Source organism: Leptopilina heterotoma, unplaced genomic scaffold, assembly GCF_015476425.1.
Source record: "Leptopilina heterotoma isolate Lh14 unplaced genomic scaffold, ASM1547642v1 Lhet_181, whole genome shotgun sequence".
Taxonomy (NCBI): domain Eukaryota; kingdom Metazoa; phylum Arthropoda; class Insecta; order Hymenoptera; family Figitidae; genus Leptopilina; species Leptopilina heterotoma.
This window is the reverse complement of record NW_025110898.1, coordinates 464,804-482,051: the sequence shown is the minus strand read 5'-3', so window position 1 is coordinate 482,051 and position 17,248 is coordinate 464,804. Positions and strand designations below refer to the sequence as shown.

Here is a 17,248-nt window from a genome sequence, read left to right as displayed (position 1 = left end):
TATCCTCACACAGCTTAATGTATTCATATCGATCTTTATTACAGCTAGCAATGTCAATCGCAATTACTAAAGACGCAGAAATGCAACCTGCTTGACTTGTTACACTGCTCGTACTACCTTGTCTCTCCACAAAATTTCGATAGTTCGAAATTAGATAAGCTCTTTGAAAATTAGAATTCTTAAAGCTTTTAATTTAACTTTTGTATTTATTTCAAAATTAATTCTTCTTGCAATATTTCCTAAGTTGTATTTATTAATTTATGTACTTTTCTAGTTGATGTACTTTATATGTAAGCTGAACTTCTGCTAGTTCTGTAAGACAATTCAGATCGCGGATCTCCAAAGTAGTTGGCCGGTCCAGAATCTTACCCAGGTCACCAATCACCCTAGTCACCACATTGGTGAAGCACATTGTAGAAAAAAGGTTCTAAATTAGAGTTGATTTCGGTATTAAAATTAAAACAAATTATGATTTAGTACCAAAAGTGGTAATAAATTCGTACCTTTCTTTTTACAGTGAGAGGTCTCCTTATCAGAAAATCCTCTAAGTTTAATAAAGAATTCTTCCTTCTTTGTGGGTACAGAGCCCACACAAATCGTATGGTATTTTTCTGGATTCACTTCCTCACGGATCTTTCCCAGAACTGCTGCGAACGTCGAACCATCAGCCACTTTTACAATCATTGATGACCTCTTCTGTGGACCTTCTTCTTTCTGTATTTGGTCCTTCGGTTTTTTTGAAGGTCCTTCATTCATCTTCTTCTTCATCTTTGAGTTTTTAGTCAACTCAGGACTATTCCTCTTCCGCTTCTGATCTTCCAATACGACAGTCTTTAAATCAAGAATGAGTCGAGCTGCCGTTGTTTGTTGATGACCACATGCTTCATATTAGCGGTGAATGTTTTTATTTTTTTATTTCTTTGTAAACATAAAGCACTGTTTGCGAATTAAGTTCACTTTCCTCCAATTAATAACGCTCATCTTTTCCACAATAAAAATTGTTATTGCTAGAGAGTATCCGATAATTAGCAAGTAAGAGACAATCAGAAGCAATTTTTCCTTACTGACTTCTTCTGGTGGTGAAATCATACTTGGCTTTTCAACAACTTTTTCTAACAATTATTAATATTAACTTTCTCACTGTATTTGGATCTCGGATTGCTTCTTCATAAAATCTGACTCTATTGTAAGTGAGGTGAATTCTGTTTGAATAAGTTTTTACATGACAAGGAGTTTTTTTTTTTTTGGATTTCAAAAACAGATTATATCATTTTTTTGCCAGATATGGTAGGAGATTTCTTCAGCAAATTGGTTGAAGAATTCCAAATATGCCTTATGCTAGCGAAAACTGGTATTTATTTATGTAGATTGTGGGATTTTTTAAATAATTTTTTACCTGAGTGGTTTTACTAAAAAATAAAAGCGAACTTGAAGTAGCGATTAGCGTTTCTTCACCTGCTTATAAGTATGGTTCGTTCGGAAGTAATGATTGGACTTTAAGAATGTGGGTCACACTTATAATAGTTATTGCTGCTTTGCTTTATGGGAAAAAACATTTTTTTATCTTTATAATCGACTATAGACTATAGTTTAAAGAAACGCGCGTGTAGCTTCTGAGTTTACAAACATAGAACATAAAATATATACGTTTACATAATTATAAGTGGTATTCGAAAGTAATTTTCCCTTTGTTCTCTGATTTAATTTAATTAATAATTTTGGGACACCTGCAAAAGGGCAGTGAAGAAATATCAGCATCTTTCTTCACTGCCATTTTGCAGGTGTTGTAGTACTAACATTGGGAAAAAGAGTAATAATACTAACTTAATTTTTGGTATAAAGTTTTTTATTCAATTTAATCGAATCATAAATTTAAAAATACAACATTATATGCGAGGACAAAGTTTCACTCCTGTCCAAACAAATCTTATTAATTATGGACGGAATTGAGTATTTTTTCAACATTTGCTGCAAAATACAATTTCAATGAATTATTAACATTCATAAAGTTTCTTTTATTTTCCTAAGAAAATACCTATAACATCAAATTTTTTTTTAATTTTCAAATGCACTTATTCATCACGTATTGGATTTACACTACTTTTAAAATTAGTTCCTTCCAATCGTGAAACATTAAGGCACATAAATGTTTACATTTTCTATTAATTGAATAAAATTCTAGTTGTTAAAAAAAGATTAAAATTAACGATAAAAAAGTAAATACTTTGTGTCATTTTTTTTTCTTTTAAATTATATACAAAACTAATGAGAAGAAATACTTATTTACATTTGGACGGAAGAAGTATTCAGTTATTTTTTTTTCTTTGTTCTTTGATAATTCTTAAAAAATTGTCTACGTGACAAATTCTGCAGATCTTGATATTTAACTTAATCTTAAAATTATTTTTTTGCGCTAGATTCTGAACACAACGGTAAATATTGTAAAAACTAATGAAGTTATTATAGCAATATTTTGTCCTGGTTTACTTGTTCCAGACTGAAATAGAAAATTAGAATTATAATATTATTATTTATTTTTAATTATTTACTTTTTATGAATATAATTTAAAAAACTTACTATGATGTAATAATTACACCTATCTCCTTGACAACACTCGGAGCATTTCCAGTCTAAGTACCATATATGGGTACAAGTAGACATATAATTTTGTCTCCTTGCTTCACATTTTCGTTTACTAGAGCATCGTTTGGAGACATAAAATTGTTTCGTTGCTCCCTGCGACCAATAGGGCGGACCTATAACAATTTTTTATTCTAAAAATACCGAATTTACAAAAAAAATTTCTAAAGCACTAAACATTTACAATGTCGAATTTTCATTTAGTAACTTTTTTTGTCACAAGAGTTTACCATCTATGTTGTTATCGGTAAGGTAGATAAAAATTGCGCGCGAAATTTTATTTAACATGTGAGTTCAAATTTTTCGCTCAATTTAAAATATATTTTGGGAACGGTGGTCTAGTAACAATCTAGTAACTTTGTGCAAAAAATGTTAGGATCGACATTCTAAAAAGTGTGCTTTAAAAATTCGGTACTTTGAAAATTTACTCATACGAAATAAAAAATATTTTAAAAGACGATTCTATTATTTAAAAATTAGAATCAACGATTATTCGAATAAAATGAAAATTATCTTCAATAGTATTTCGAAATATAAAAATTATGCGAAAAGAAATTTCGCAAACATACAAATTGAATTGAATGGCGATCAGTGTGAATGAATTTTAGGTTATGTAGTCATTCGGAGGATTAATAATTATGACAAACATAGTCATTCGGAATAACAAAATTTATGTCAAAGAATTTTTCGATTTATTAAAAATAATGTCAAAGGATATTTCTAGTATTTAAATATTAGGATAAAGAATAATTCGAATAATTAAAAATTACGTTCAATGGTATTTCAAAATATGAAAATTATGTGAAATGACATTTCGATAATAAGAATTTCGATGTTTTGAAAATTATGAAATTGAAATTTGGGGAATAATCATAAGCCCCATAAAAATTCTGATAATTGACCAATATTTTAGGTTACAATCCCTTTATATAAACTTTTATGTACTTAAAACATCCTTTAAGCAAACTTTTTATTTTTCTGCATGGAAACTTTTATAAATTAAAATACAGTCAAATAAAAAATGTCTTTATAAATAATTCTTCAAATACTAATTTCTTGTGAGAAAAATTTGTTTAAAAGAAAACTCGAATTATTGCAGTTCTGATAAGTAAAATTTCTGTTTTTCAATTCGATATAACAAAAGTAGCGTAAAAAAATTTTTTCATATTAACAGCAATTAAAATAAAATGAATTACTTACTTCCCCAACTAATTTCTGAGAGACAAACGTCTTCATCATGTTCACATGTTTTTATCGTATTTAAACATTTTTCAATGTTTCCTTCCTGATTTTGACAAACATAGCATTCTAGGGCGTAGCCTAAAAAAATAACGCAGTGTTATGAAAATTTGTAAACATGGTTTTATTTTAAAAATATACATAATTAACAGACAGTACCTGAATAGACACTAAGACACAAGAAAACAAATATGAACGCATTCATTTTCATTTTTTTATTCTTAAAAAAACTATATAATCACTTTTTTCGAACAATCAAACAAATTTAATAAAAATAGGTGTGGCTTTCAATTTATAAGGTAAATTCTATGAACCGTATTTAAAATGAAATACTTAAATGTGAAATCTTGATATTTGTAAATAGTATGTTACTGAATTGATTAATTAGTTCAGTAAAATTTATTGTTTAATTTAAAACTGTTCGCAATATTCAGAAATCACAAATTGAGACTAAAATATAGAGAATAATAAAGTTTCAAACAGATGAATAAACATGTACTATACTGTACATTGACCAATACTGACTCATGTTTTCTTTCCACGCATACACATGTCAGTAGTGTTGATAAATTCTCGAAAATTTAGGTTAGGGTAAAATAACCAAGAAAATTATGGTAATTTCATTTTTTCGAGAGAATATTGAGAATTTAAGTTTATTTATTTAAATTAAAATAATTAATAAACCTAAATTTATTTAAATAAATATTAATTTATTTTTATTAATAAAAATACATATATTTTAGCACAATTACGACGATTACTTTTATCTAAAAGAATTTTTTAAGTTATAATGCTTTGGTTTGCCTAGTAGCATTTTTTGCATATTTTTTATTGCAAAATTTAATAATTTTTGTGTTTTTGTCTTCAATGCTTCAATGCCAAAGGCCGCAGTCCCATGGCAGCGTTTTGCGTTGCGTTGTAATGAGAGAGAATGCAGCAAACGTATATTTGCGTCTTTTTTTATCCCATTACGACGCAACGCAAAACGCTGTCATGGGACTCCACCCTTTGTTTTTGTCATTTTTGTCATTGTGAATTCGACTTAATAGTTAAATTTCAAGTGGAGCTCCCAACCCTGGAAAGTTTACAGTGATCAAAGCGATCAAAACATAATCAAAATAACAAAAATACATTATTGTGAAGTGTTGTTATTACATTATTATTAAATTAAATGCATTTAACGTATTTTCTCTCCTAGCACTATATTGAAGTCAAAATAAAGGAAAGTATTAAATAGTCTTTAACATATTTGTTCGATTGGTAAATTTCCTAATTTTAGAAGTATCTTATTGTTTCTTAATTTTGATAAAAAAACTATTGTCACAAGTTCTTAACAAAAAGTATTATTTATTTTTATATTTTATTATATTTCTCATACTTTATAGTCAAATTTGACTAATTTATATGTTTAAATTTCAGATGTTAATATCGTTAATATTTTTACCCTTAGGTTATTTTTTTAAGTGTAGTACTTGTTTTTAAGGGCAGACACCACCTTTATTTTTGACCCCTTTAAAATATAAATTATTAAACGAGGTAATATTTTTTTCTTGCATCATTTTTAACCCCAAAAATATATAAGATGGTCTAACCTCTTCAAAAATTAAATATTTTTGATCTTATATGTTTTTAGGGTTAAAAAAATTATGCAAGAAGGGAATTTTTACCTCGTTTATTAATTTAATTTCAAAGGTAGCTTTAAATTTAAATTTTGATATGTTGTAATGTTAAACTGAAATTAAAGTGCTATTAAATGAATAATTTTATTTTCTAGAAGCGTTGATATAATTAAGAAATCATGGACCGAAGAGAAAGACTCGAAAAAGTGATATTGCAAGCTGATGTTTATATGGCTTGCATACAACACGCTTTGTCTACAGAACATTTTGAAGTGATGGGAATGTTACTCGGAGTTGTAAGTATAAAATAATAGGAGACATTGTAAATACCTAATAACCGCATTTTTCGTAAGGTCCAAGTTCACTTTTTGTTTATAAACAAAAAGTGAACTTGGACCTTACGAAACATGCGGTTATTAGGTTTTTACCTTCCGATCAAATAAATAACTTCAAAATTTGAATTTTTTAATTTACTAACAAGTTTGTTACACTAAAATTTTATAATTTTCCATGTTACTGATTTTGTCATCGAGTGAAGTAATTTATTTAAACTCAATGTCTATATTTTCACTTCGAATTGAAAATATAAAATTTTTTTTTGTTACCAGAGTCAAGACAGTATCGCAACAATAATGTCATTGGTGATAATGCGACGCTCGGATAAAAAGAAAGACAGGGTTGAAATTTCATCGTTACAGCAATGTGCAGCGGCAACAGAGGCTGAAAAATTGGCGGAGAAACTTAATTTACCAGTGAGAGTTCTGGGATGGTATCATTCTCATCCTCACATTACTGTTTGTCCTTCACATGTTGGTACGTTCTTCACACTTTTCATAATTACTTCAATAGATTTTTAATACTATATTTCTGTGAGTCTAGTGAGAGCGAGGCGACAATATTTGAACGGGAGTAGGTAAGAATGGAAAATGTAACTAAGTGCGTTGTTTCAAAAGTGGAGTGTATCATTGGACAAAGAATTTAAGGTCATGTTATTCAGTGTGAAGTTTTTCCATAGTAAAGTATATGGGGCACGTGACCACTGAATAACATGACCTTAAGATAATAGGAAAAAAGTTGAAACCTGTGAATAAAAAAGATGATGAGGGACAGAGAAATTGAGAAAATTGGTAAGAGCTTGTGGAGTATGCAGAGAATGTGGATAAAGTTGGAGTTAGAGTGGATAAAAGAAGAGGAAGACTTGTGGAGGAAAATGTATGAATTGAAAGAACGTTTAATGGAAAATAAAGAGAAGGTGATAAGGAAAGTGATTATGTGTCTATGGTGGTGAAAATAGGGGAATTATCGAGGCGAGTTGAAGTCATGGAAAGAGACAAAAGAAAAAAGAACGTTGTGATCAGGGGTATGAATGTAAGTGCAATGGAGGGTAAAGGAGAGGTTGAAAGGAAGTGTGATAAGAATTGATGAGGATAGAACGTGGAAAGAAAGAAGAATTATATGGCTGTTGAGAGAGATAGCATGGAATGGAGGGTAAAGGAGAGGTTGAAAGGAAGTGTGATAAGAATTGATGAGGATAGAACGTGGAGAGAAAGAAGAATTATATGGCTGTTAAGAGAGAAAGCATGGAATGGAGGGTAAAGGAGAGGTTGAAAGGAAGTGTGGTAAGAATTGATGAGGATAGAACGTGGAAAGAAAGAAGAATTATATGGCTGTTGAGAGAGAAAGCATGGAATGGAGGGTAAAGGAGAGGTTGAAAGGAAGTGTGATAAGAATTGATGAGGATAGAACGTGGAGAGAAAGAAGAATTATATGGCTGTTGAGAGAGAAGGCATGGAATGGAAGGTAAAGGAGAGGTTGAAAGGAAGTGTGATAAGAATTGATGAGGATAGAACGTGGAGAGAAAGAAGAATTATATGGCTGTAGAGAGAGAAGGCATGGAATAAACGAAAAAATGGAAGAGTAAGAAGTGTTGGTCGAAATGGGAATAAAGGCAATTGGAACTGGAAACGGAAGTCCTGGCATTGGCGATTTTTGATAGGTTAGGGTATTTGTTGAAAGGCGAATAAAGAAGCGTATAGGTTTAAGTGTTTGTTTGTAAGTAGTTATAAGGTTATGTAGTTAGTTTTTAAAAAATTATTATTGATTCCTCGAACCTTGCTTAATGCAGGGAGAGTAAATAAATTGTATTATATATTTAATATATGAATTTATTATATTTTATTATACTTAAATTTATTTTATAGACGTTGGAACACAAGCAATGCACCAACAAATGGACTCCAAATTTTTTGGACTTATATTCTCCGTTTTTTCCGAAGAGAAGGATAGCAAGGTTCGTTTTTCTTCTTTTAACAACGAGAATGACAAATTATTTAGTGTATTACTTTTCTCAATAATGTCCACTTATTTTTAAAACAAATTTTTGCACTTTTTTTTACTCTATACGTTAACAGAGTTTATTATTATTTCCTTTACACTGGCTATTAAAAATACTAAAGATTTAAAATTTTTAGACTCAAGAAGTTCAATTGACCTGCTTTCAATCCTTTAATCAGGAAGCAATTGAAATTCCCCTGGAAATTTCTTATACACTAAATATTTCAGCAGACTGCCTTCAGGTAAGTTTATGGGCGAAATTTTTTAATTAATTAATTAATTAAAATTGAATTAATTTTTAGTTACGAATTTACTAATTAAATTAATTTCTCCAGACTATGGCTTCGCTACCGAAAATTCTTGTCCAAGAAGAAGAGGAATTGGCAGAAGCGCGAAAAGACCATCACGATATACTGGCTTCAGTTTATAACAATGCTGGTAAGACATTTTTGACCCAATTAATAGAAACCACATATAATTTGAAAAATATTTTTGTAACTTTTCTTTTTAAAAATACAATTTTCTTTTCCAGTGCTGACTAAATCATTGGCTCATATAACGGACATGGTAACCAGGCCTCTAATGCAAACTCTCACAGACAGAATATTGTTAAATAAACTACGCAGTCTACATTTAAGAAAAACGAAACGTGAATTAGAAGAAAAATTCTCTTCTCAATTTTAAGTATTGTTAAAAACTAGGCGTTTCTTCTTGATAAAAAGAAAAATTTTCCCGTAACAATTTTTGAATCTACAGATATTTAACACATTTTTCGAATTTACATAATTTGGAACTATAAAAGTTGTTGATATACTAGGATTAATGGTTGATTATATTATTTAATAATATAAATTAAGTGTTGCATTTCTAAATGTAAAAAAGGAAAATTAAAGTTTATCGTTTCTTTTGTAAAAAAAGAATTCTTTTGTCAATTTTACTCTCTTAGATTTTAATCTATAAATCCTTACGAGGTAACGAAAGCAAATCGCAAGTTTATTGAATATTCCTATGAGCCATGTTTATATGGTAATAATATTGATCCTGATTCTTAAAAAATTGTTAATTAACATAGGAAATGCAAATTTTCTGGTGTGACAATAGTGGAAAAAAACTACAGAAAAGTAAATTTTAATGTTTTTTTTTTTATTATTTATGAATAAAGATCGTGGCATCGATTTGAGACTGCTACATATATACACTACGAAAAAGACGTCGTATTTAAATAAGAGACTTAGCTGCGTAAAACTTAATATTTCTTTAGTTTCTTCTTCAGATCGTTCCTCTTTGACAAAATTTCTTGTTTTTTTTTCATTTTTTAATTGTGATTTTAAAAATCATTTTTTTTTGTTGAAAAAATTAGAACACAGATTCAGCGGAACGTGAGAGGTGAATTGGATGTGAGGGACTTCGTGCAAGTCTTTTCCGCGGAAGTTTTTCCAATGTTGTCAATAATTTTGCAAAGTCCGGTCGATTCTCAGTGTGAAAAGACCAACATAGCATTAAAATATCCTGCAAACGGGGAAACATTAATTTTTATCAAATCTTAGCCCTCAATATTAAAAATTTATTACATTTATTAATCTTTTTCTCAAAAAAAATATATGAAATGAATACCTTAACATCGCGTGATGCTTGTAAATTGGCAAGAGTCTGTTTCATTCCTTTGCCGACTTGCCAAATAATTGCTTCGGGTGGTTGGCCTTTAAACGGCCATTCACCGCAAAGAAGTTCATACCAAACAGTTCTGAAAAAATAATTCGTTAATTTTTCAAAAAAATAATTGGAAAAAATAAAAATTTACAGAGGGGGAAAATTATTACCCAAAAGCGTAAACATCGGACGCTTCGGTGAATGGTAATTCCTCTTGATCTCGATTTTGTTGAGGTTTCAAGCGCCTAACTATTTCAGGAGCTAAATAACACAGCCATCCAGGTGGAATGCTTAAACCATTACCAGTTCTGTAAATAATTAAATTAAAATTACTCAAGTCGTTCAAATAAAATTCTTAATTTTTTTCTTTTAATTTAAAAAAAAGAAGAGTTTGAAAAACTAAATTTTTCTTTTTCATAAAAATAAGTAATTATTTTTATCAAAAAATTACCTGTTGCCGTAGCAAAGTTTCGTGACGCTAAAAAGTCCAAAATCGGCAATAACGACTTTGCCATTTTCAAGAAAGATATTTTTACTCTTGAGATCTTTGTGAACAATTCCACGTGCGTGAAGATATCCAATTCCTTGGGATATTTGTTGTGCAATTATGGTTGTTTTATTCATATTAAATTTGTCCTTGCGAAGATGAATGTGTGTGTAGAGGGTCATGCCCTTACTCATGCTCGTGACTATCGCCAAGCGAGGGGGCTTCATACAAGCCCCCATAAATAATACTAGATTCTCGTGTCTTGTTTTCCGAAAAGTTGCCACCTTAAACAACAATATTTTATTTTTCTTTTTGCTTTAAATATTCATTATTATTTTTATTTTAAAAATATTTCTATATATTACGTATATATATATATGTTATATTTTATAATATTTATAAAATATGTTTATTTTTAAAAATCAATTTAGTTTTAAATAATAATTAAAAACGTACCTCTAATTTGAAAGCTTCAAGAGTCTTATCATCGTCGAGATAGTAATCCATATTGAGAACTTTAATTGCCACATCTCCGTGCCAATTTCCTCTATAAACTGTACCGAATCTACCCGTTCCGATAGGTTCCCCTATTTTTAACTCGTCATAAGGAATATCCCATTCTCGCATCGATAACTAAAAAATAAATCCAGTTTTCATTTTCTATTCTCCATGTGAAGAAATTAAAAATATAGTCCCCTAAAACACTTCACTTTTTTTAAAATTAAAAATAAAATCCCTTAAATAAAATTATTTTAATAAATTTAATTAAAATACAATTCAAAATAAGGAGTACATCATGTTATTAAAATTTCGTTTTTGAAACATTATACTCACGCTATTTTGTCGGGGCCATCGTCCATCGCCGGGTTCTCCGTCTGAAACTTGAGAATCCTGAGAATCGACTCTAACCGGCGTTCGATCGGAATCCGTACTAACACTTCCGGAACCGGAAACACTGATAGTACGTTCACTGTCGCTCGAAACGGTCGTTCCCTCAAGTCTATGCGTTTCCAGAGTTAAACTCTTTTCATAAGGCGTCACATCTAAAATAAAAATGTTATTTTAACTCTCGCCGTTTTTTATGTTATTATTTTTATGTTATTTATTTATTTATTATTTATTTATTTTAACTCTTGCCATTTTTAAAAATTAAAATTACAAAAGGTACCGAATTTTTTTTTAATACGAATCAAGAAAAAGTTAAAATTCCGACTTGAAATTGTCCAAAAACAAAATTAAATTTTTGTGGCAAATTGTTTATGTATCTTATTTTTAAAAAGTTACTTTTAAATAAATTCGGATAACTTTATTTTAATAATTTTAATAATTTAAAATAAATTTATACAAAATTATTATAAGAAAATAAATTTCACGAACCTGGAAAATGAAATTGTTGCTTAACAGGCGCCTGAGGTGTTTGGTTAACGTTTACAGGTAACAAAGCTGGACTAGAAGGTGTTGAGCTATTGCAGCTCGAGGTATTTGAACTAGAATCTGCACCCTGGTAAAAAAAATTAATCATGCCGATTTTTAAAAGAATATTAAAGTTATAATAACAATTTAAGTACTTAAACACTATAAAAACGTAAAGTTTTACTTAAAATCAACTAGGGAATAAAAGAGGTTCTTTCTTCACTGGCTTCGGATTAACAAAAGAATTTTAAATGCAACAAAAAAATAAATATTTTACACTCTAAAATTTATTTACATTCTTTTAAGGTCTGAAGTCAGATTTTCAAAATTCAAAATGGCGGATCCAATATGAAAAATAATTTTTTTTAGTAACAAATCTCATATTGGAAATTTAATTTTACGATGATAAAGGAATTAATAATGTGCTTGTTAAATACCTGAAAAGGTGTAATCAAAGAAGAATGCGGATGAGGGCGTTTATGGTTCTGATTAGAATTGTGATGATTCGGCGATGTTATTCCCGATTTGTTTAAAACCGGGGATACGTTTACCATACCTAAGAAAAAAACATGTTAAATTTTTCATCCATTTTTTTGGTGTTTTTTATTTGTATTTTAAATTAAAATGTATGATTTAAAGGAGAAACGGAAACGTTAGTACGACTAAAATTAATTATTTTAGATACAATAAGGGCTAAAAAAACAGTGGTTTATATCAAAAAGTTGATCCTTTTTCTTCATTTTAAAGAGTACAAACATAACCTAAAAATTTTTATTTCTTCAGCACCTTTCTTCGGAGCGTATCATAAATTTTAATTAAAATCTGATTTTAATTTAAATCTGAATTAAACCGAAATCTTATTTTACTTCAAATCTAATGTTAACTGAAATCTGATCTGATTTTAATTAAAATATGATTTCTTCAGTGATTTAGAAAGATGAAGAAAAGAAAAACCGTTAATTCAAATTTAATTTTAACTGAAATCTGATCTGATTTTAATTAAAATATGATTTCTTCAGTGATTTAGAAAAATGAATAAAAGACAAACCGTTAATTAAAATACGATTTCTTCAAAATTATTTAGAATGATTTTAAAAAGAAAAACCGTTAGTTGACTTACTATCGGCTTGAAGAGTCTTTTTAAACTCGTCAATTAATTCCTGAGGTAGACCACAAGAGGGCGGAACTTTCGAGGCGCAGTCCCTGTGACACTTGTATTTACACTCTTTGCACTTGAGGCCCATGAACATTTGCTTATCGCAATAATCACAGGTTGTCATCATTTGGAAGGTTTTTGTGAAGCGATGAGTAATCATGTGACCCATCCCACGACTGACAGTCGGTGTTCGTGGAGACTTTGGCACTTGAAGACTTGTCCCTTGAAGAAAGAATAATTCTCAAAATTCCCATAAATTTGCATTTCTATTTAAAATTGAACTCTTTCTTCAAATTTAAATAGAATTTTTTTTTAAAATTACTTTTATCTATGATGGAGTATTAATTTACCTGTTCCCTTAAAACTGTTATCATCGCTATCGGCGCTTGAATATGGTGGAGATTTAATTGGACTGCTTGTATTTGGAACAAAACTTTCGTTCATGATGTCCGTCCCACTACAAGATCCAGGTTCTGTTGGTAAACGTGTTCTTTTACCCGCGTAACTACTTTGCTCATTTGGACACCTTTGAAAAGTAAACCCCCCATGAAATGATTAAAAAAGATTTTTCATTTTTCTTCTTCTTTTCTTTACTTTTAGAAAAAAGTAGTCATTAATTTCTAAAACTGAAGAAAGAGCTAAAAAAAGAACTTTGCTCATTTGGACACCTTTAGAAGTAAACCCCTCATGAAATGATTAAAAAAGATTTTTCATTTTTCTTCTTCTTTTCTTTACTTTTAGAAAAAAGTAGTCATTAATTTCTAAAACTGAAGAAAGAGCTAAAAAAAGAAGAAAATTGATAAATACCCAGAAGTCGCGTCTCCATTTTCCATACGATTCGTTAATTGCGACTCGTGCGATTTTGACTTTGTCAATGGAAATACTTCCGGCTGAGAAGAACTCTGAAGTCCCGTTTGATGTTTCTTCAACGGCGGTGGTGTTGACGGAAACTTCACTCCAGCTAAGAGCGAAAATTAAATTGCAAAAAATTGAAATTTCTATAAAAAAAGCAATTGTAGGCAAAAAATCGATTATCATTTCTGATTTTTAAAGTCGTAAAAAAGCCTAAAGTAATTTAAGAAGAAGAAAAGTGGGACAAACCTTGATTAACGAGAGGAGGTGTCGAAGGAGGACTAGCATTGGACAATAGAGAATTAACCGACGACGCCTGAACCAGAACATCACTATTAAGATTATTGTTATTAAAATTATTGTTAATATTATAGGGAATGCTGTCTTCGGAAGGTGTAAAAATTCTAGGATCGCGTGGTCGTAGAGAACGTGGCGAAGGTCCACTTCGCATGTGATGCCTGTCCCAGGAATCCCAATATAAATTCATTTCACTGTTCTCCATGTCTCCTTTCAAGAGAACGTCTTTAACAGAAATTTTAATAATTTTAATTAATATTCATAAATTTAGGTAAACAAATATTAATAAATAAATTTGAATCAACATTTAATTTAAATAACAGTTTATATACTTAAATTTTGTTTTTCAAAAATAAAGAATTGGAAAATGAAAAAACAAAAATTTTACAGATTTTAACTTTAATTTTTATACAATAAAAACGTTACCCATGTAACGACGAAGATTATGAAGCGCCCGACAAAGTCTGCGAAGCTCTTCCTCTTGCCTTACATTGATTTCTCCCAACATACAGCCTAATTCGTGTTCCGATTTTTCCTTTAATGCCTCTAAAGAATTCGTTTTTGAGCAAACCATCTAAAAATTTAGAGGCATATCAATAAATCTTAAATAATAAACTGTCTAACTGTTTAAACAGGGAATTATTCGGCAAAAACAAATTTTGTACTATAAACATAGGTCGTTAATTTTAACAATTTTTGATTGAATTCCCACAAGAGTTTCCGTTTTAAAAATTTTACTTTACCTGAATAGATTCCGGTCTGAGACCCACAACTCGTAACCATTGCGGCAGAGATGGATATTGTCGCATTTCCGCAGGTAATGATTCTTCAGTCAGTTTTGACTTGGTGACAAGTTGTTTTGAATATAATTTTATCAGCTTCCCCTAATAATATAATATAAAGAATAAAATTTTTTATAAAATTATTTATTTTCATTAAATTTGACTACTTTCTTCAACTAATTAATAGAATAGATTAATAGACATTGTCGCAGTTACGACTTTTTATTTTCATTTTGTATTTCTTATACATTTTTATAGTATTTCATAAATATAGATGTTAAATAATATCGGTGATAGAACTATACCTTGTTTATAGGCCAAAATTTAAATAAATTTAAAAATATTATTAATTTAATTAGTAATTTTATTTAATTGCAATTTTTTACTTTAATTGAAAGGTACCTCAATTTTTATTTTCATATGTATTTCTCATACATTTTTAGTATTTCATAAATATAGATGTTAAATAATATCGGTGATAGAACTATTCCTTGTTTATAGGCCTGAATTTAAATAATTTTAAAAATATTTTTAATTAGTAATTTTATTTAATTACAAATTTTTACTTTTTAATTCAAAGGTACTTGAATTTTTAGTTTCATATGTGGGTCATTCTCTTAAAACCCTTTTTTGTTCGAATAACCAAATATTTTTATTAAATTATTATTAATTATTACACATTATGTTTAAAAGGTTAAAAAAATATTTTTTTAGAAAGCGAGGCTTTGGAGATGAATTTGAATTTTTACTTGCATCGGTACTACTATTTTAATTAATAATTCCAATAACTTTTTTTTAATATATATAAGATGTTTTTGTTTTTTTGGATTGTAGTCAATTTAGTAAGATGTTGATTTGTTTATTATTTCTAATCCATATTAAATTCATTTTCAAGCACAAAGCTTTTCGTCCATCGACGATGGACCTCATCAGGTGAAAATTCGAAAATAATTGGATCTCTTCTCTCACATGTCGTCATTTATTTATATAGTTATACGAACATTGTAAAAAACATGGTTGTGAATTTTATTAGTGTTCATCTTTTTTTTAAAAAAATAATAATAATAAGAACATTGTTGCGAAAACAGACAATTCGTGGGAAAAAAACCACATGTATAATTTAAATTAAAATTCAATGTACTAAACTTTTTTAAATTTTATTTTAAACAAATATAAGTGAAAAATAAACGTTAGATTCTGAACTTTAAATTTATATATTATAAATATTTTGAAATTATTTAATTACGTTAAAATATAATTATAAAATATACAATGCAATTTAACCAAAACTCGAAAACAAAATTTAATATTTTATTTTTTTTAAATGGGAAGAACTTTAAATTTAAGTATTAAAAGATTATGCAAAGATAAATAAATCTTCGTAGATTATAAATAAATTTTTAAAAAAATTCAAACTTGATAGAATATCAATAAAAAGTTAATGTAAATAATGAACCTCATGTTGGAGGCACGTAAAGTGGTCCCTTTCATGTATTTCTCATTTTTAGTATTTCATAAATATAGATGTTAAATAATATCGGTGATAGAACTATTCCTTGTTTTTAGGCCTAAATTTAAATATATTTTTGCTTTGTTCTTTTCTTTTTATTTGTATTTTTCATACATTTTTAGTATTTCATAAATATAGATGTTAAATAATATCGATGATAGAACTATTCTTTGTTGTAGATCTAAATCTCTTCTTTTTATTCCCATTTTTAGTATTTCATAAATATAGATGTTAAATAATATCGATGATAGAACTATTCTTTGTTATAGATCTAAATCTTTTCTTTTTATACCCATTTGTATGTATCATACATTTTTAGTATTTCATAAATATAGATGTTAAATAATATCGTTGATAGAACTTATTCCTTGTTATAGGCCTGAATTTAATTTTTAAAATATAAATTTAATTATAGGGAAAATCGAATTTAATTTTTTCTAACCTGAGCGCGCATATTAAAAATACGTATCGAAATATGAGTTGACACAACTCGTGGCAAAAAAGAAAACCTTGACCACAATTTAAGCGAAAAATTCAGTTTCTAATTTAATGGAAAATCAATAAAGTCGATCGATATAAAAGCGGTGAGGATAAAAGAAAAGGGTTGAAAAAGAATAATGAAAATGAAGGTAAACTGATTTAGTTTAAAGAGAAGTATGTAATGGCAAGGTCAAGGTTATAATATTTATCGTTGTGGAAAATGAAGAGTGAAAGTGAAATTCCGTATTATTTATCTCTTCTAACCTCGAGAGTGCGAATTTCTTGTTGCGTTAATTCAGCGCTTGTTGAACATTGCGTTCTAAGCCCCTCGAGTCTTTCGGCTGAGATGTCAATCATGGATTGAACGACGTAAACGTCGTTCAATGCACTTCGAATCTCCTGCTCGGCATCCTCGTCTGCCATTCCGTGACTCGATGACGAACCCGTAACTAAATTGTTGCTTCTCTTATTTCGCGAACATTATTTACTCCCCAAGAAGAGGCCCTCGTTTTGTTTACTTTTTTTTTTAATCACTGATTTTGGAAAGAGAGACGGGTCTCTTTTTTTCAATACACACTTTATCAACATTTGACAACCATCTTGACCAACTTAGACATGACAGCTATGAACTGTCCCGAATATTTCCGATCAACGATCGACAATACTCGAGAGTTGTTCAGTGTTGTGAATGTCAATTGTTTGACGTCAGCAACAGGGTAGCGATGGGTAGGTCTCTGTGACGTCACGACTAGTGACTTTGGTAACTTTGTGAATTTAAAGAAATTCAA

At 29.1% G+C, this 17,248-nt stretch overlaps 3 protein-coding genes across 4 annotated transcripts; 1 reads left to right on the top strand and 2 right to left on the bottom strand.

Annotated features, from left to right (window-relative positions):
* Window positions 1–1,824: 1,824 nt before the first annotated feature.
* LOC122500094 lies at window positions 1,825–4,401 on the bottom strand. Its single transcript, XM_043608821.1, has 4 exons — window positions 4,040–4,401; window positions 3,842–3,961; window positions 2,579–2,757; window positions 1,825–2,497 (listed from the first exon to the last, which is right to left on the bottom strand). Exons 1-4 carry the CDS (start codon window positions 4,089–4,091, stop codon window positions 2,414–2,416), a joined length of 435 nt encoding a protein of 144 aa, XP_043464756.1. The 5' UTR covers window positions 4,092–4,401; the 3' UTR covers window positions 1,825–2,413.
* Window positions 4,402–4,944: 543 nt separating this feature from the next.
* LOC122500107 (lys-63-specific deubiquitinase BRCC36-like) lies at window positions 4,945–8,750 on the top strand. 2 transcript variants are annotated; one of them, XM_043608843.1, is made up of 7 exons: window positions 4,945–5,140; window positions 5,655–5,795; window positions 6,108–6,312; window positions 7,701–7,789; window positions 7,971–8,075; window positions 8,169–8,271; window positions 8,366–8,750. In XM_043608843.1, the coding sequence occupies exons 2-7, from the start codon at window positions 5,679–5,681 to the stop codon at window positions 8,515–8,517; spliced, it is 771 nt and encodes a 256-aa protein (XP_043464778.1). In that variant the 5' UTR covers window positions 4,945–5,140; window positions 5,655–5,678; the 3' UTR covers window positions 8,518–8,750. The 2 variants fall into 2 exon arrangements, with proteins under 2 accessions (XP_043464778.1, XP_043464777.1); XM_043608842.1 differs by having other exon boundaries at window positions 4,950–5,102.
* A 205-nt stretch (window positions 8,751–8,955) lies between these two features.
* LOC122500106 (kinase suppressor of Ras 2) lies at window positions 8,956–17,110 on the bottom strand. The gene is made up of 15 exons (XM_043608841.1): window positions 16,725–17,110; window positions 14,432–14,572; window positions 14,115–14,262; window positions 13,641–13,913; window positions 13,347–13,500; window positions 12,890–13,065; window positions 12,504–12,761; window positions 11,821–11,939; window positions 11,348–11,471; window positions 10,805–11,013; window positions 10,427–10,603; window positions 9,935–10,254; window positions 9,654–9,791; window positions 9,448–9,577; window positions 8,956–9,342 (listed from the first exon to the last, which is right to left on the bottom strand). Exons 1-15 carry the CDS (start codon window positions 16,881–16,883, stop codon window positions 9,190–9,192), a joined length of 2,679 nt encoding a protein of 892 aa, XP_043464776.1. The 5' UTR covers window positions 16,884–17,110; the 3' UTR covers window positions 8,956–9,189.
* Window positions 17,111–17,248: the final 138 nt, after the last annotated feature.